Source organism: Equus quagga, chromosome 4 (genome assembly GCF_021613505.1).
Source record: "Equus quagga isolate Etosha38 chromosome 4, UCLA_HA_Equagga_1.0, whole genome shotgun sequence".
Lineage (NCBI taxonomy): Eukaryota > Metazoa > Chordata > Mammalia > Perissodactyla > Equidae > Equus > Equus quagga.
In genome coordinates, this window is record NC_060270.1 from 35445472 (window position 1) to 35465200 (window position 19729).

A 19729-nucleotide genomic window follows, 5' to 3' on the forward strand; every position below is an offset into this window, starting at 1 on the left:
GAAAACCCATGGAACTTTGATACAAATCTTCCTACATTATCATGTGCTTTAGATAAAGCACTTAAAGTGAAGTGAAGCTCACACAGAGTCAAATGATGAAAGAATATTCTTTTTTAACTGGTTGAATCACGGCAGTCTGGACCATAGATAAACAGGAATGACAAAGCCCCATTAACACTCTTATTTGTAGCAAGAGCATTATCTCTATGGGGTCTTTCTGGCCAAGACTAGGATCTCTAGCTCTTAGCACGTGACTGACCCTTGGAAAAATCTTGGGAAAAGGGAGATTAGCAAGGGCAAATAATGATCAAGAGCTTTCCTGAGCTAAGATATACAAGGGAAATGTTGATGATTATTTCTAAGAAATGCTCAACTGGGACAATTCAGTACATAATGATTATTAAAGGTACAAAAAGTCCACTAAACTTACATATGCTTTTATGTGGTTTTGTTTCATTTCTAAGATTTTCAGCATTTCAAATAAGCCTTTTAATTTTGTTCTCTTCCTTCACAAGTGAACACACAGTCGGACTACTTGAGTCCAGATAGCGTCTGGATGAGGTTAAAAGGTGTGCTGCTTTTCACCTTGTTCTTACTCTCTGAATTGATGACATTTCCACCTTTCCTTTTTCCACTCATTTTCGTAAAACGGGGAAAAATGCAATGAAAAGGCAAATAGCAGCATTTCCTGCTGTACAGCCAAAGGTGGGAATGCGCCCGGAACCATACTGATGGCTGGAAGGCAGCTCCACACACATGGCAACAGCAATTGTTCAACAGCTTTGAAACATTTCCTAGCTGAGGCACGAAGTCGAAGAGTATACGAAAAGTAGAGTGTGACATGACTGTACAATGCAGAAAAACGGAGGAGGGTCAAAAGGCGAATAGACTCAAGTTGTGTACCATACAAATAGGTGCCACTGGGAGAGGCAAATGTAATTTGCAATTCCACTTTAAATTCACTTTCTAGGGCCAATGGTAATCCTAGTTTCTAACACAAACCAAAGACTTTTTAATCATGAGGTCAACTGAGATTGTATATATGAAAAGTATTTTCTAAACAGTAAAGCATCCATATCAGATTTTATTATTCCCAAATTAAATGAGAGGAAATATATTTTCTCAAGGACAATTAGATCTTTGTGTAACCTTGATTCATCTACCCCAACCTCCAATCTATTCAGTTTCTTCAAGCTCCTTTCTAGCAGATGCCATGTGCGTTTAATTGTGTCTGGGGACTGGATCTTTATCACTCTTTTGCAGGTTTGTGTGTCCATCTTGCTTGATGGGAGGACAACACAACTAGCTCACAGCAGCAGGGAGGGACACTGGCCAGACCAAGGGAAGATGACCAAAACGGAGATGGAAGAGATAACAGTGTAGCTAAACCAACAAGAAACAAGAGTCGAGAAAAAAATAACAACAAATTGTATTTAAAAACAGACTTCTCCAGTTGGCATTTTGAATGAGACAGCTAACAGTTAACTCTAACCCTTTATATTGTGTTTCTTTCACTCCTGGAGTCCTCTTGCGGCTTTAATTCTTGAAACTCAGGCGGCAGCACCAGACATTGAATCCCCAAAGGGAGAGGTATTATTAAACCTTTTGCTGGTCATTTTTTTCTGAATGCAAATGGACAAATTCTTAAGCCCTCTTATTCATTTCATGACGATCATTAGAAGAAAAAAATTAAGCCAAACTTGCATATTGAAAACAAAAACAAAATACACACAAAAAAACCCCTGCAGATAATAAATATCGCTGATTCACTTATTTTAAAGAAAGTCCAATTTTATTCACTATTAATATCCTTGCAGTCCATTGTATACCTTCTGCACTGATCCTTGCTTCAGTAGCTGTTTGATACCTGAGGAAAGAATGAACAAATGACTCCATTAATGAAAAGGTGACTTCCCTGGAGTTTAAGGAGCTTGTTTCCTGGGGAGGCTCACAAAAGGCCTTATGACAACCCCGGATGTGAACTGAACAAGTAACTACCAATGTTCTTCATCCACATGGAGACGCCCACACGCGCACATGTACATCCAAGATGATGGCTTGTCTCTTTCTCTCTCTGAGGCACACATACCACACACATCCAACAAAACCTTATCAAACGAGAAATCAGAGAGGCAATCGAAATGGAAAGAAACTCTTCAGCTCTCTTCCCTTCCTCCTGCCTTGTCCTCTTTTCAGTTTTGACCTCTTTCACCATTCTTTCTCTCACTATGTAGGACCCACCAACTGGGCCCTCTTCTCCACAGACTTCACCCCTAAGTCTCGAATCCTTCTAATGTATACCTCATCTTTCCTTTTACAGTTTGGTCCAGCCAGTTTGCTTTAGGTGATTCTGTTTCACACCCACATGACCTATCACTGCCCAGGTTTCAGAGCCCAGTTTACACAGCCTTTTGCAACACAGTGACAGAAGGACTTTTAATACTGCCTTTCCAGAAAGGTGAGTTCATTTCTAGTCTTGTGTTCACTAGTACTAGTGGTTGATGTCTGCTGTCGCTGGAGGTTTTTGTTGTTGTTGTTTTTTGGTGAGGAGAATTGGCCCTGACCTAACACCTATTGCCAATCTTCCTCTTTTTGCTTGAGAAAGAGTGGCCCTGAGCTACCGTCTGTGCTCATCTTTCTCTATTTTGTATGTGGGATGCTGCCACAGCAAGGCTCAGTGAGTGGTGTAGGTCTGCACCCGGGATCTGAACCCATGAACCCTGGGCTACCAAAGTGGAACACGCCAAACTTAACCACCATACCACCAGGCCAGCCATGTTTTTATTGCCTGTTTGCTCTCTTTCACTATCCTGTTTTCCCACTTATGTTTCACACATTCACACACTCTCTCTTCCTCTCATCATACCCCTCACCTTCTCTTGCTTCCTCTGTTAACTGTTCTTTTGGAAAATCCACATCAAATGTGATTATCAAAGAGCCTTTGATGTTGTTATTGTCAAAGCTGGGGAGCCCTTCCCCTTTCTTCCATAGCTTGGCTCCTGGTCTGGTGATCTTATCCCGGGAAATATGTACCTAGAAAGCAAAAGGGAATGGACTGGAGTGGGACTGGTGCTCTCGGAGTACAACATGCAGCCTCCAGTAAGCACTGGTGCCCAAAGCTCACGTCCCAACTCAGCAGAGCAGCAAGGATGGGGGGGGGGCAAGGGAACCATCAGTAGGACAGTGAGAACCAAAGAAAGAGAAGGTTTTCAAAATAAAAAGAAAAACTATAGCCACAAACAAGTCAAAAAGTAAGGTTTGTGCCAATGGAGACCGTAAAAACAAGACTGCCAAAGGCTGTGCAATTGACTCTGAGGAGCAGGAAGGTCTGTGGTTCATGGGTACTGCTGGCCGTTCAGCAGTAGAGGGAGAGAGGAGGCAGAACAGAGACGAAGAAAGGAGTCCCCGTGGTTCTCAATGACTGAAGCAGCTGAAATAATCGCAAATCATACACATGAAGGCTTTAAAAGGACAGGAAGCAGGAAAACTGGTTTGTTTACCTTGTGACCATCCAAGTGAGTGATATCCATGTCAAAGCCCACCAGGGACTCGACGAGTGAGACTGTCACGTTCGTGTATAAATCATCCCCCCTCCTTTCAAATATTGGGTGCCTAAAAACAGAACAAGGTAAAAATCCTCAACTTCCATCTTTCTTTGGGAAGAGTTCAGAAAGTTTTTAGAAAAATCTTGGAAAAGGATGAATACCATTCTTTCACACAATAAGCATTTACTAGATACTCCTGTGTTACAGTATTAATGGAGATTATGAAGTTGTGTAAGATTTATCATTCTACTCTTAGGGAGCATATAATCAGCAGAAGCCAAAGCACATAAGTAAAACTAAAGTAACTAGATTATGGAAAAGACAGAAAGACCTTCTGGCAGTGGGGGCTGAGGGAGATGGGCATCAAGAAGGGATCTGGGGAGGTTTCCAGAGCAGCTCTAGAGATGCAGATGAGATGGGTGCAGGGGAGGATGGGGAGAGGTCGAGAGGAAATTCTGGCAAAGACAAGGACTTGAGAAGGTATCAGGTTTATTCAGGGAAGAACACATGTTCAGTTTCTCTGGCAAGTGATGAGAAAGACAAGGTTGGTAAGGAAAGCTGAGGAAAAGATCTTTGAGATTAAAGAGTGAGAGAAAAGTCCTAGACAGTGGGGCCCATGTCTCCATATTTAGGTGGGACCTTTGTTTCAATGAATCTTTAGAAGCAGAGGTATCGCTGCTTTCCAAAGTGGTAACAAGAGAGAAATACAAAGAAGAAAGCCTGAGTCCCAGGCAAAATTCTTGTCTAAGCGGCACTTCTTGCTGAAGAGAAGCTAACAAAAGAAGAGCTCTCTCTGCACAGCAGCTGCATATTATGTAATAGAAGGTCCTTTCTATGGAAAAGTCTCCCATTCTGATATGGTACCATACTTCCTCAGTTAAATCCCCGATCTCTTTGATTCCCTATTCTTGTTTCCCTCTCCTTTACAACTCTTTACTTGTCTTACCAATTCTTTCCTTTCAACATCCTTTGGGTCTGTGGGCCCTGAGTAAAAAAGTAACTGGGCTCAACCCCGGGCCCCAGGGCAAAATCTTCAGTCACAAATAATCATTTACGGTATTAAGGGGATGAAACAGAAGAAAAAGTCTGGAAATGCCCTGGTGGCTACCCAAAATCTGACTCATCTGAAAAGCAGGGGCTAAAGAGACGGCCTCTAACATGAACTCACTTACTTGACAACTTTGATTCGGAACCGTAAGTCTCCTGGTTCCCCATCCACGTGAGGCTCCCCTGCTCGGAAGAGACCAGACTGTAAGTCACACAAGTGGAACGCTGCAGCAAATCTGTTCAGCAGTTGAGAGAATTTTTTAAAGCCACTCCCTCAGGCGCTGACTATCAAGTCTATCTGTGAGGGCAGTGTTTCTACCCGGTTATATGAAGTTTCAGATTGTTAGTGAAGATTACCTGTGCCTTAGGCACAGCAATAAATAACGTGACCTATTTCCCAAACAAAGAATGATTCACTGATTTCCTGAACTTTTTTTCTTTTAGAGTTTTAAATTTAACCCCAAAGGTAAGGTCTGAAGGCATCTTATTAATGCCAACTAGAAGTACATATCTTCTTTGATTGCTGAGTTAAAATTAATCCATTAAAGTCCAAACACTATAAATTTTGATGTAACTTAGGGTACTTGATAGTAACTTTTGGCTATGATATTCAAAGGATAAACAATAACGTTATTGCTTAAGGTGACGAACCATGATGGTCATAAAAGGCTTTTTGTACCCTAAAACTTACTGAAGAGTGTTGGAAATGATATATGCATTTACTGTGTGGCCAGGAAGATATGGAGTGAGGTAGGGGTGGGAGGTATTCACAAGCAAGCAGAGAGCCGAAAGTTATGACAATAAAACATCAATATCAACATTTCACCTTCTCCAATAAAGGGGTACTCCATGCCATCTCTCACCCCGGGTTCTATTTCTACCTCCAGGGTTCGTTCTTCATTCACTAGTCTGAGACAAAGAGAATTTAAAAAGAAAAAAAATGAAAAAACAAACCACATCCCAGGTACAGACAATTAAAGGTTTATCTGTTCTATCAGAGCTTTTTCTTGGAAGACTATCCTGTAGCTTTAGTTGACACACAGCCATCTGATATCCATTTACGTCTTCTACATGTGAAAAGCCAGGGCAAAGCTACTATGTATTATGTAATCATGCAAGTGCTGCCTCCAAAAGGGCCTGCAGTAGATGATTACTCTGAACTGAGTGATCACTAACAGAGAAAACTACTCACATGCACATAAATCTGCACCTGGAAGGACAAGGTCATGTTTATCAGGAATCCAGCAGGAGAGTTTATCCTATCTGATTTTTTCCTGATCCCACAAATAACTGATCCAGTTTTAATATATATAATTTAAGCTTCAATTAAATAGTTGCTTTTATAACATAATCAGTAAATAGGACTTCTCTAACCTGAAATATTAGCTGGACATAAGACTGTTCTAATATTGCAAGTAGGAAAAATAAACATCAACATTTTTTAAGTATATTCAGAAATAAAGGGCACTGCTTACTAGTTCAGAAACATAAAAGGAGATAGAAGAAATACTTTTGGAAAAACAAACATGTACATTTCTTTGCTCTATCCTCTCACAGAATATGAGACAGAGAGAGAAGGGTGGGGCAAGGGAGGGAAAACGAATCTAGACATGGACCATTAGCACTTTATTAGACTGATGAGATGGTTCAACCGTCTCTTGGTAGAACAAAGGTGCTTTCACTCACTTGACATTGGGGCACTCATCGCAGACCACCTCCTGGGTCATTTGGAAGCGCCCTGGGCCCAGCTGGGTGGTCCGCATCTCTTGCCGACAGTTGCATTTTCGTTTGCCAGGAGCCTGCCTCGCCACAGGCTTGTTTCTAACGACCTGAGATGTACACAAACAATGTCAGCTTCTCTCTCATGTAAAACAGCTTTTGATTTCCTCAAGTGATTAGGGCTCTGCACACACACATACCAGAGCTGGAACTTCCCCTGCTCTGGCCAGCTACCCCTCAGGGAGACTTAAAGCTGACAGAAGTCTCTGAGGAGTTACACATCAGCCCCCAAACAAGAACGAAGCAAATGGATATTTAAATGACTCAAATTCTAAAACTGGAGAACAGAGAGGGGAGTAAGAAAGAAGAGAACAGAAAAATAATGTGTATGATATCAGCATTTCTAAGCCACAACTAAATACTACCAAGTTAAAGTAGTTCACAGAATTACCATCTTTCAAGAAACCTGAGCCGTGTCAAAAATAACCCCTGAAGAACCACCACGGCCTTCAAAGGCTGGTATGTGGCTGTCAGCATAGGCTTAGTGATAACTAACCAAATGAAAACACCTCCTTGTTTCAGGCACCTCAGTCTAGGACTGTTTTCCAGCGCAATCTCTATTCAGGTACTCTAACATGTAAGAAGAGACACATTGATCACCTCTTTGTGGCTGACTGCAATCAAACATTCTGGTCCCTCTAAGTATGTGGAAATTAATACATATGCAGAAATGCATTCCTGGTTTTGCCTGTTTAATTAGTCAAACACCTAATCACAAGGCATGTGCTCATGCAGCAGGAAGACACAAATGCTGGGACAGAAATCCCTTGAAGCAGACCAACACAGGCAAGCCCAGGTCAACAGAATAGATAACAACAAAAACAGGAATTAGAGCAAACACTTTATAGCACTTACTATGTGCCAAGCAACACTCTCATCACTTTTACATATATGAACTCATTTAATCCTCACCACAACCTTATGAGGTGGGTACTGTTCTTATCTCCATTTTACAGAGGAGGTAACGAAAGCACAGAAAGGTTCAGCAACACGCCCAGGGCCACATAACTAACACACGGCAGAACCAAGATGCCAAGCCAGGCCATTTAGCTCCAAAGTCCACGCTTTTAACCACTACGCTCTCTCAAGGAAATTTTTCTTAAAAAAAGAATTTACCATGGGGCCATTTAAAGAGCAAGGACACTTACATCCTGTACAAATAATTGGATTTAAAAAGAGTTTGTTTAGGAACACACTAACTGCAAAAAGTGATGTCTCCTGTGCACAAGCGACAAGTACAGACAAGGGCTCTGGAGGGGAACACAGGCTCACCTCTTCTCTCCCACCTGAACAACCCATCCTGTTCTTGAAGGAGAGATGGCCCAAACATTTTAATGCCCTTTTCTCCCATTCTTCAGACTGAACAACTGTATTACAAGCCAGTTGCATCTTCTATAATTGTCTAGTCCTCTTCTTTCAACTATTCAGAGCAAAAGCCAGAACTAAGAAGAAAATGCTTGGCGGCTGGCGCCGTGGCCCAGTGGTTAAGTTCGCGCGCTCCGCTGCAGGCGGCCCAGTGTTTCGTTGGTTCAAATCCTGGGCGCGGACATGGCACTGCTCATCAAACCACGCTGAGGCAGCGTCCCACATGCCACAACTAGAAGGACCCACAACGAAGAATATACAACTATGTACTGGGGGGCTTTGGGGAGAAAAAGGAAAAATAAAATCTTTAAAAAAAAAAAAAAGAAGAAAATGCTTGTTGTCAAGATGGCACATATGCAAAGGCTACTGGCTATCTCCTCTAAAATCGTGGAAAAACTATAAGAAAACATGGATTCCAGGAAATAACAATAACAGAATTTGTGAGCAAACTCCAGAGACAGAAGGCTGTTTTGACCTGGCGTGTGTACAGGGTGGTGGCTACAACCAGGGGCAGCAGCAGCTAGTGGGGGCAGTGAGAAGATGTTAGAAAAAAGCATTTGAAGTTCTGCTCCTGCCTCTCTCCTGAACTGTCTCTGGAGAAGCACTGTCTGGTCCCTCTCCATAGAAACAAAAGACCTCAGACACCAAACAAAAACAAAAAAACTCCAAGAAAACAAACAAAACACAGTTAAAACTACTGGGCAACAGCTCGCGCTAATATACCCTATCAAGGAAAGAGAGTTGCCAATATCTATAGGGGAAATATGTGCTCAAAGGCCAAAATAGCTGGAAACCTGAGGAGTCCAACTATCCATAGTCCCTGAAGACAACCAACTGGATAACACATGTATTTTAAGGAAGTACATTAGAGAAGACAGGCTAAGAAATTAAAGGCACAGTAACACTTAAGGAGATAAGGGAAAACATTAACAAAATGAAACAGTATAAGAAATAATATAAGAATAAGTAGAAATATCATGGATAAAAATATGAGTTGAAATAAAGACACAGCTGATGGGATATTACTCAAATGGATATAGCTGAAGACTGATGTAGAGACCAGAGTGAGGCACTCTCCTAGAAGGAAGCAGGGAAGGATAAAAAAGTAGAATATTTTTTTAAAAACTTAGAAGAAAGTTAAGAGCAGACAGAAGTAGAAGGGCCAATGAAAAGGATTAAATATTTGAAAAAATAATGAAAGTTATTTTTCCAGCTTTAAAAATAGATGAATAACCTCAAATTAAAAGATCTCAAAGTTTTAGTAGGAAATATAAGTGAACTTATATTTCACTTCTGATTTTAGGGCAGGGAAGAATTTCTTAAGCAAGACATAAAAACCAACCATAAAAGAAAAGACTGACAAACTCGACCACATTAAAATTAATTATTTCTGTTCATTTAAATAAATCTTCAATATAATGAAGAGACAAGTTACAAACTGATAGGATATATTTGTATCACATACAGCCAACAAAGCATTAGTAGTACGAATAAACTTTTCTTAGAAATCAATAAGAAAAGGACAAAAACAAATGAGCAAAAGACATGAATGGACATTTCATAAGAGAGGAAACAAACAAGGCCAATAAACATATGAAGATGCTTATTCTAACTATTAATCAAAAAAGTGTAAACCAAGACCACAATGAGATAATATTTTATACCCATTTGATGGGCAAGAATTGAGAAGATTAATAATTCAAAATATTAGCCATGTGGCAGATTTATAGGATCTCTTATAAATTGCTGGTGAAAGTGTTGGTATCAATCAATTGAGAAAACAATATGGTATCATCTTGTACAAATGAACATTGGTTCATATTACCCAGCAATTCCACTCTCACATATATCCACCCAAGAGATTCTTGCTCATGTGTACCTGGATGTGCATACAAGAATGTTCATAAAAGCACTTTTTGGAATTCAAAAAATTGGAAATATCCTACCTGCCTATTGATACTATATGGTCACAATGAAATTCTATTCAGCAGAGTTATTGCTATAAGTAACAACATGGATCAATCTTGGTAACATAGTAGTGAGTGAAAAAAGCCAATCCCAGAAGATAATGTATGGTATGACACCATTTTTACAAAGTCAAAAACAATGAAAATAAACAGTACATTACTTAGGTATTCATATATATGTAATACAACAAACAAGAGTGGCAAAGGAACAATAAAGAGAAAACTCAGGACAGTAGTTCCCTCTGGAGGGAGGCAGAGGATGGAATAGGGAAGTAGCACGCAGGGAGATGTAAGTCATGGTATTGTTTTATTTAGTTCTTGGGCTGGGTGGTGAGTTCATGAAACAATAACAGTGTATCATGAACCAAGGATTATGATTAATTCAATTCTATAAATCTGGTCACTCTCCCTGCCCCCTAAAAGACAGAGAAGATACCAAGAAACCTCTTGGTTTTAGTCAAAAGAACAAGTTCTGGGAGTCAATATGAATAGCTGTGTTGTTTGAACTTACTTCCACAAAATTTCCTGCATACACTTCTTCCAAAGTGACTTCTAGATCTACAATAATATCACTTCCTCTTGGAATATTTCTGTCTTGCTGACGAGGGGTTCCTCCAAACATGAAACCAAAATCTCCAAAGAAGCTGTAGATAAGTGTATAATCATCAGGAAAAGAAATCAGAGTTCATGTCTTGCAATTATTTAGTATTCTTCACATTGATAAAATATTGTACCCTACCAACGTGTTGTGCAAAACTGAAAGACCTTTTGAATACATGGGAGCCATACATCATACACAATTTTTAATTTATACAATATCAACTATATTGTTGCCCCACCACAAAAATTTACTTTTTAATACAGTGTTGTCTAGATATATAGTACAGTGCATATATACAGTTTGCCAATGAATTCAAAGTTGGGCTTAATCAATGAAATAATCAGTTTCAATATCGAGGAGTATCAGAATATTATGGACTTACCGAGAAAGGGGATAGTATATAAAACCCATGTAATGCTAAACCTAATGGTAATTTTGAACATTTGTAATGTTCACTTTATATGCTTTTTAGAAACTAACTTTGGTGAAAGAAGCTATTGCCCTGTACAAAAATCTTCGGTACATAATTAAACTAACAAAGCATCAGTCTTAGCAAAACTCTAGACCTTAAGGAAAAGGAAGTTCTGGTCTCTACAAGATCAAAATTAATTTTTCTAAGTAACAGAAGCATCACTTTGAGATTAATACAGTGACCTTCGAATGTGCAGGTGTTCCAACCTTAATGTTAATTTTTGGTATTATTAAGGACCCTCAGATCTTAGCACAGTAATGATGGCAACTATATAACTCCCTCCCCTGCACCAGCCAACCAATCTTAGTGAATGGATTCCCTAAATCTTAAATAAAAACAGCGACGGAAGTTTTTGGGGGAGAGGGGCACGAATGGAGCTTTTTCTCTTTCTGGCATCCCTCAGGATAACTTCCAACACCCAAGGGGAACAGGACACTTCCCCAGTGGGCCAAAACAGTCAAACCAATCCTGAGGAAGAGAAGGATTTCCTAATCATATTACTCACACATCTCCATAAGTCCCGAAAATCTACTGTCACCTCCACACACTACGTGAGCAGAGCTATTGCATGCAATGGGGATTCTTACTTCTTTTAGGGGAAGGGTTTACAAAACTCTTTGGGATCTGAAGAAAGGAATGAACCCTCTCCCCACAGAAATGCACACTCAAACATCTTTTGTTTATAACTTGACTTGAAACTCCAGATTAAGATCTCCTAGTACACAGCATCATTGGGGCATATGGAAATTCAAATGCTCAATAAAGAGGGGTTCAAAGAGTTGGAAGGAAAGGTGTTTATTATTCCAGCCACTCAGCACTCCCAGAAAGCTGTGCACAGCAGTAGATAAAGTGCCTCTACCCTAATTCCTCCCACCAATGCTGACGATCACAATCGTCCCTCTCCTGTTGAGAGCATGAAAGAGAAGCAGCTCTGGGTTTGGGAATACGAATTTCTCTTTCTCTCTGCTTACAAGAATAACTTTGCTCTTTAAATAGTTTGCAGATTCTAAGACAGCAAGGAGGCGAGGATGAGCTGATTTCCAACATACATCCCCCAAACACTGTGAGGGTTGATCTGACTGACATGGTTGGCCACATGGAGAGCCCTTCCAGTGCTACCTATCTCTTCTGGAGCTTTGTGAAAAGAGAAGAGGACATTCCCACAGTGAGGATGATGATGGGCCTTTAGGTCAAGGATCAGTTGAGCTGCACTCTTCAACATAAGCTTCTGAACAAGGGAGCAAGGATAATTCTTTAATGATCACTAAGTGATCCACTCTCAGACACTAATGCTTTGCACACAGGTAAATTACTTACTGTGAGAAAATGTCTCCATGGGAGCTCTGATGGCCATCTTTTAATCCCTCTTCACCGTAAGTATCATATTGTTTCCGTTTCTCACTATCTGACAGAACCTGGGGATGAAGGCCAATGGAGGAAAAGATCACGTGTAGGTCACATTCAGTTTAGGTGTGTTCATATTTATTTATTTTTTAACTCTGATACTGTGCCTAAAATTTTAGTGGAATGTAGTTTTCATTATGTATGGTATTAAGGCATATTTATAAAGTCATTTTCTTTAACAGACTAAATTCTTTGATGTATTATTCATTTCATAACTTCCACATTGCTCAACTCGTTTTTAATTTAAATTTATCAAAACTCAGCTAGTCACATAAAAATCATATCAGAAATTAGCAATGTGGCCATGAAAGTGAGGGCAGTAACAGGAAAGAGGCGAGAAGAATATCTCAGGTTTACTTCCCATGCAATTTGACTCCAGTGCTTATGCTGTTAACCAGTAGGCTATATTTTCTCTAAACTATAAACCAGGATAAGACGAGGATAGATAGAAGCAGTAAATTAGGATACACTTAAAATTTGTTCAGCCCTACATTTCCATACCATACACCCCCTCACACACACATTAGTAGATTGGCAAGTCAAAGAAATCAAATGATAGGCCTATACTGCTAGATTTTCATATTCCCTTTTTCATTCATTGGTTTACGTAGCAATCCATTTGTGGAAGAATGCTGTCTGTCATATCCACGTTTAAGTTCATACCACCTAAGTTTGAATCACAGAGAGTAAAAAGGGATGCTGTTCTGTGAAGGTTGCTCAAGGTCAATTTCACAGCTTGAAAAGACTTTTTGAAGTTTTAACGGTTTAAGAAAACTATAGTCACAGTCATAGGTATATGTTTTCTCATTAGGTCCACTCCATATACAATACCAATGAATGTAAACCAAGCTAAGCTTCCATATTCTTCAAAATTTGCCTTAAAAAAAACAGAGGGGCTGGCCCGTGGCTGAGTGGTTAAGTTCACGTGCTCCGCTTCAGCAGCCCAGGGTTTCGCCAGTTCAATCCTGGGCACAGACATGGCACCGCTCATCAGGCCATGTTGAGGTGGCGTCCCACACGCCACAACTAGAAGGACCCACAACTACAACATACAACTATGTACTAGGGGGATTTGGGGAGAAAAAAACAGCAAAAAAAAAAGAAGATTGACAACAGTTGTTAGCTCAGGTGCCAATCTTTAAAAAAAAAAAGAGCTTCCTGTCTATTTAGAGCAATCTGAAGTATATGCATACATACAACTTTAAAAACTAAATAACTTTATACCCTCTCTTTGATATTTTTAAACTCCTATTTAGACAGCAGACTGAAAGAGAAAGTTATTTCAAACCCATACTTGTGTTGGCTCAGGCAAAGAGGTTGGAAGTAGATGGGGCTGTAGATTCAGTAAAAGAAAGGGAAGCTCTGATTGGCATATGTAAATAGGACACACTTTCGGCTCAGGGCCTGAATAACGTGTAAGAAGCCACAGCAAAAAATGTATTAACATTTAAGGCATATTTAGAAGAATACTAAGAAATTGTGTGCAGAAAAGAGTGAGCACTCTTAAAAGCAGACAATGAGTTAGTCCAGAAGTTACCAGAGTACTTGACTAAAGCCACTGTGATAGACCAGGTGAGAGAAAAAAATGTTTTCGTAAACATTTGAAAAAAATAACTACTTCGGGGAAACAGAAGTGGGCAGAGTTAACTTAAAAAGAAAACCAAAACGGGGCTGGCCCTGTGGCCTAGTGGTTAAGTTTGGCATGCTCTGCTTCACCGGCCTGGGTTCAGTTCCTGGAGGCAGATCTATACCACTTGTTGGTGGCCAGGGTGTAGTGGCAACCCACAGACAAAATAGAGGAAGACTGGCACACGTTAGCTCAGGGCAAATCTTCCTCAAGCAAAAAGAAGATTGGCAACAGATGTTAGCTCAGGGCGAATCTTCCTCAGCAAAAAACCCCCAAAAAAACCAAAAAACAAATAACTCCTCACTATGCAATCTGGATTTCCAATATTTTCACTTTCAAGCCTACTTCTGTGGTCTTGTTTTGGCAAAGAAATGAATCCTGCATTTGGGTCTATAAGAAATACCATTTCAGAACTCCCTAACAAAGACTACTTTTAAGTCAGCTTCTTTTTGGATATCAGAGGCTTCTGTAATAACTCCCCAAAAACTACCCTTAAAGTTATTTCTTATTATTCACTTCCTCCTTACTTTTATTCTGTCTAAACAATGCAATTTTATTTCATGGTCTTGGAAACGATTTTATTTTCAGAAAAGGTTCTTAGTTGATTGGCCAACCAACCCAGAGTCTCAACTAATTAAAATGCCAACAGTAATCCCAGCTCAGTAGAGAAGACAGATTTGTATTCACAAAAGACTCTTCAACTTTAATGGGATTCTGATTTGTGAACACTAATTTATCTAAGGACCAAACGCAATAAAGTGAGTGATACAAAGAAACAAGAAAATTTGAACTAGATTTGAACTAGTGACTAGAAACGTTCTTAGAGTTAAATAAAATGCAATCTCATGAATGATCTCTGCATAGCCAGCCTAGGTCACAGCTAAAGAACATGGCAGATTCTGTAAAGAGCATGGCAAATTCTTAGCAACAATTTTCCTAGAAAATATTTTTGAGTACTGGGTTTCCACCAAACAATAGGAATATTCATGGGAAATACAGTGCAAAATATGAAATCCATATTATCAACAAGAAACAAAATGGTACATATAATTTAAGAGGGTCTGCCAACCCTCTCAAGTTTGTTTGTGGGCCTCCTGTTAGGAATTCCAGCCCTACAGGGTCCCTGACGGTGTCAAGAGAAGAAAGGGGGACTCCATTAGTTTTAAGTTTCACCTGTATAAGTCACTGCTTTAGCTCACTCTCTTCTTTAATCTAGGAGGCTTTGGCATCCTTTCCTTTTGGTTTTTTTTCCACTACTAAAATATTTTTCAGATTTGTTTCCAGCCTTCCCACTCTACAAGGATTTAACTTGAATTCAGAAGTTTTGGCTCCATGACTTTTGGAGTTAAATTATTTTTTTCTGTGCCCTTTTAGAAAATGGGAATAAATGGTGACTAGAATTGGTAACACTGTATTGTATTACTGAAATTTACTAAGAAAGCAGAACTTAAATGTTCTCACCAAAGAAAGAATAAGTATGTGAGGGGATGGATGTGTTAGTTAACTAGATGGGCAGAATCCTTTCATAACGTATACATATACCAAATCATCATGATGTACACTTTAAATATCTTACAATTTTATTTGTCAATTATGCCTCAATAAAGCTGAAAAAAAAGTTAAACTAGAGATCTCTTATTCTATTTCTAAGAAAGATGAATTGCAACACATACAAAAGAGCCAACTCCTAAATTAATAGATATGAAAGATTATCAATAGCTTATTTATGGAATTTTTTCACCATAGTGTTGAAAGGTTCTGTGTATAACAGTTTTTCAAAAAGTAAATAGTTCATTAAGCATTCAAAAAATATTCCTTAGTTACCAAAATTTTACAATCAGGAGAATTGACATAGAAATCTGGATTTCCACTACTCTTGAAAAATTAAATGACTGGCAACACAGTGTTTGCATTTGTATATGGAAAAATTGGCTAGGGTCAAGCAAGAAATGGGGCAAAGCCTTCAGTTTATCAAAGTTCTCATCAATTCCTATCAATTTCCAATATGGAGGTAAGAATATCCACTATCATGTTTTATCTTACACTTGCCCTGCATGTTATTTGTCTGGTCCCATGGGCATGAGGGTTTGCAATCCTCATTTAGATTTTGTTTCTGTTTCTAGCTCCAGCTCCCAAACTGATTGATTGATGATCAATTGCTTATTAATCTATCAATCTTTCTTTCTCTCACTCATATTTTTCAACATTATTGTCAATAAAACAAATACTAATATGAAAAATGCAGGAAATGGCATCTAACATTACTGTACAATAGTGCATCAAGCACTACTTTTACTTTTATCTATTGTCTATATTTAAAAAGCAGTGACCTGAAAGAAGGGAGTGTTACTCCGAGTTACATGGTCTCTTCTGTATCTCTAGGTTTTATGCATACTTGATCCTTTTTCCTGACTCACCTCATAAGCAGCACCCAGATCCTGGAATTTCTCCTGTGCTCGTGGATCATCAGGGTTCCGGTCAGGATGCAGCTGCAGGGCAAGTTTCCTGTAGGCCTTTTTAATATCTTTTATAGAGGCACTGCGAGGCACCCCCAAGATCTTATAGAAATCTCGCCTGGGGTGGGGAGAGGAAGAGGATACTTCATTAAAGAGTTACAAATTACATCTTTAAAGCGAAATTTTTTCCTTTACATTTAGGTTTGCATCTGAGCAAAGATGTAGGAAAATGAAGGTAACAGGTGACATATACACATAAAAAAGAATGATTAAAAAGAGAACATACCAGAACTTGCAATGAGTCTTATACATTGAAGAAATCACAATGAGAGGCTATGTACTTTTTGAACAATGTTAGAATTATTCAAAATATCTGTGGTATTCTTCTCTTAGAACTACCTTCAGTCAAGAAAACCATTTCCCTATTTTATGGCCACATATTATTTTCAACCAATAACTATATAACCAGACTAACTCTCTCTTTTTTCCCCCTATTACTGACTTCAAATGACTTTTGGCTGTTTCCAAAGGTCAAATAACCCCAAAGGATGATTTTCTTTATTCAAAAAGATTATGTCACATAAATGTCTTGACTACCAGTAGCACTGTTGGAATGTTAAAGATAGAGCGACCGAATTAATTTAGATGTTAACATGGAGGTTAACACAAAGTCCAAATAAGAACCTTGAAGAAAGAATTACACCCATTTGGACGCATGAGTTGCAGGGTTTTTTGCTGAAAGAGAGAAAAAATATCAAACTTGCAGTCATTGCTAGTAGTTATAAAAGTTTGGCTAGGTCAGGTCTTAATTACAGACAGCTGCTAAAGCCCATACGCAGGCGCCTATAAGTCTCAGCAGCTGCAAATATGCATATGGCACGAGTAGGGAGATAAGGTAGAGATCCACTGACCTCCTTGCCAAGGACTATGCTGGAGTCAATTTAATTGTAAAAGGAATCTTTGCAAGAAGGGCCAATGGGAAGAGAGAATAAGACTCTAATAAATTTTCAGGGCAGGGACTGTTTCCAGGCCACAGAAGACACCAACGAATATTCACGGAATGAAATAAATAAATAAGCAGGCTCACAAAAATCTATTCCTTTTGCTAGAGTCACTTTAGCTACCAGAAGCTATTCTGAAAATTCATTCTCTCAACAAAGGGGATGGGAAAGTTATTCACAACGGAGATGCTAATGTAGTAGTGATGGTCATTTTAAAATGCAGTGGGGAAAAAAATGCACTGGGTACCAAGTTCCCGGTGATATAAGACAGAACATTAAAAAAATTATTTCATAAGCTCTTAGTCACACTTTAGGAAAATCATTTAGTCATTTCGTGTATAAGTTTCTAAAATTATCACTCAGAAGGGGTTCCATGAGGATTAATTAGGTGCGTTACCCTCCCCCCAAAAATGTGCAAAAACTTGACATCTCTTGCAACAAGAACTAAAATTGAAAGGTTCACTAAAATTTATAACAAAAGAGCTAACTGTATAAAGAATGAGGCTTACTTAGAACATGCTTAATCAAAAAATGGTTAAGAAACAGCTCAGAAAGATGCAAGGAAAAGATGGTTAGCACAGCTCAGTGTCAACATTACAGTTTCCAAGAGACTCCTTTATGAATGACTGAAATTTAAAGCTACAGTATTAACACTATTTATACAGATATTTTGTTTAAACACCTTAGAGTACTTGTTGCTTTAAACGCAAAAGGTACTAACAAAAACATACTAAGATAAACAAAGTATTACCTAGGAGAAGTTAAATTTTTTTTTAGAAATGTAAGATGTTTCACAGAAAAAAATTACAAAGTTTAAGCATATATGAACAGGGAAAAAACTTTTAAGAGAATAACAAACAGAAATTTTAAAGCTCTGCTAGGTAGTATCTTCTCCATTTAGAACAACCCATACATTATTAGAAGCTAAGACCCTACCTGCTCACATTCTAAAATATGAGCCTTGCATATCATATCCTGTGGTCACCAGGCTTATAGGATCATGGATCTTAAAGGCTGGAAAGATCCTCAAGAGTTCAGGTGGTCCTACTCCCTTCATACAGGTGGCGCATTACTATCCTCATGTTACACATGAAAATTTAGGTGGTTCCTTCAAGGTCATGTAATTCATAAATGGGGTGGGAGTGTGGGGGCTACAATCCCAGTCTACTATCTGTTGATGAAATGCTCTTCCCATTCACAATATCATTCAGCTTCCCAAGAACGTATCATGGAGAGAGACTGGGAGGCACGATGAAGTTTAGGCTCATTATCTTAATAAGCTGGGAAGTACAAGGGCTCTCCAAAGTGCCTGCCTTGCTCCCTCAATGCAATTTCCTTCAGTTCCAGGATGGCTTCCCTACCTATTCTCCCCTTGCTTAATCGCCCTGGCATCATAACCCACCCACTTTAACGTCAGCCCCTCAACGGCTCTTTGCAGGATCAACACTGTATCGTCCTCTTCTCCAGCTCAGCATACCCCCTCCCCACCCAACACACACACGTTGTGTTTGGCACTGCATCTAACTCCCACTCCTCTGAGCAAATCCAGCTCTTTAGGGCCCCTGGAGCTAAGCTCCTCTCACTCGTGTCACCCACTGCTCTCCTCTCCATCGCACTAGCTTGGCCCACATTACCCATTCCTATTCCCCACTGCCTTACCACAGCAATGCCCCTCCTTTCTCCAGCCTCCTCCCCAGCCAAGCCTGACTCACGGGCCCCTTGCCCACAGGTGCCAGTTCCTCACCCGGCGATCACAGCCCCGATCAGGTACAGCAGCAACAGGCAGAAGGTGCCCAGGTTCTGCGGGGCCATGATTTCTCTGTGCCGGCCCCTGTGCCGGCCCCTGTCCCTCGCACTCCTCACAGCCTCCTCCGCCGCCGCGTCGCCTCGCCAGCCCACCCCGTCCTGAGAAACCGCCTCACACCGAGGTCTCCTACTAGGTCCGGAGCGACATCTAGCTTGCCCTCTCCTCTGCCAGTCCACTTCCCGGGAGTCCCCAGTCCCGGCGAGAGAAGCCCCCCGCAGGCGAGAGCCAATCGCTGCTCAGGACATCACACGAGGCCGGCGCCCCGCGGCCAATCAGCGCAGTACACTTCACCTCCGAGGCGGCGCGGGCGGCCAGTTAGGCTTCGGAACTGCAGCCGCACCTCCCAGCCAATGAGAAGAGGCAACGTCAGAGAGTCGCGCCGCCGCAGGAATCCGACAGCCCCGGCATCCGCGAGTCGTAGAAAATTACGTAAAAGGGTGATGGTGGGGAAAATGGTGCCAAGAGAGGGCACCCGAGGTACGCGAAGTTCCTCCCGCCTGCCTCCTCAGACTCTCCACCAATCACGAGGGTCCTTCTCTAGCCCCGACCAATTGCGGGAGGGAGGTTTTATCTCGGCTGCAAGTCTTGGAATTTCATTCATAATGAGCTGCTTGGTGGAAGCGGGTGGGCGGGGGGACCGGGGCGAAATGGGAGGGGA

The 19729-nt window shown here is 40.3% G+C and overlaps 1 protein-coding gene across 1 annotated transcript; it reads right to left on the reverse strand.

The window, feature by feature from the left end:
- Positions 1-1405: 1405 nt before the first annotated feature.
- Positions 1406-19293, reverse strand: DNAJB11 (DnaJ heat shock protein family (Hsp40) member B11). The gene is made up of 10 exons (XM_046659577.1): positions 19009-19293; positions 16225-16381; positions 12094-12191; positions 10215-10347; positions 6279-6421; positions 5419-5501; positions 4718-4775; positions 3501-3612; positions 2874-3033; positions 1406-1867 (listed from the first exon to the last, which is right to left on the reverse strand). Exons 1-10 carry the CDS (start codon positions 19074-19076, stop codon positions 1803-1805), a joined length of 1077 nt encoding a protein of 358 aa, XP_046515533.1. The 5' UTR covers positions 19077-19293; the 3' UTR covers positions 1406-1802.
- Between the last annotated feature and the right edge of the window lie 436 nt (positions 19294-19729).

What these genes read in the sequence shown, in the direction of transcription:
- DNAJB11 (XM_046659577.1), bottom strand. Translation starts at nt 19,076, where the DNA reads ATGGCCCCGCAGAACCTGGGCACCTTCTGCCTGTTGCTGCTGTACCTG. An exon ending in CATGGAGACATTTTCTCACA is followed by an intron (nt 10,348 to 12,093) that starts GTAAGTAATTTA and finishes ACTTATCTACAG; the next exon opens with CTTCTTTGGAGATTTTGGTT. An exon ending in ATGCAGGAAATTTTGTGGAA is followed by an intron (nt 6,422 to 10,214) that starts GTAAGTTCAAAC and finishes TGTACATCTCAG; the next exon opens with GTCGTTAGAAACAAGCCTGT.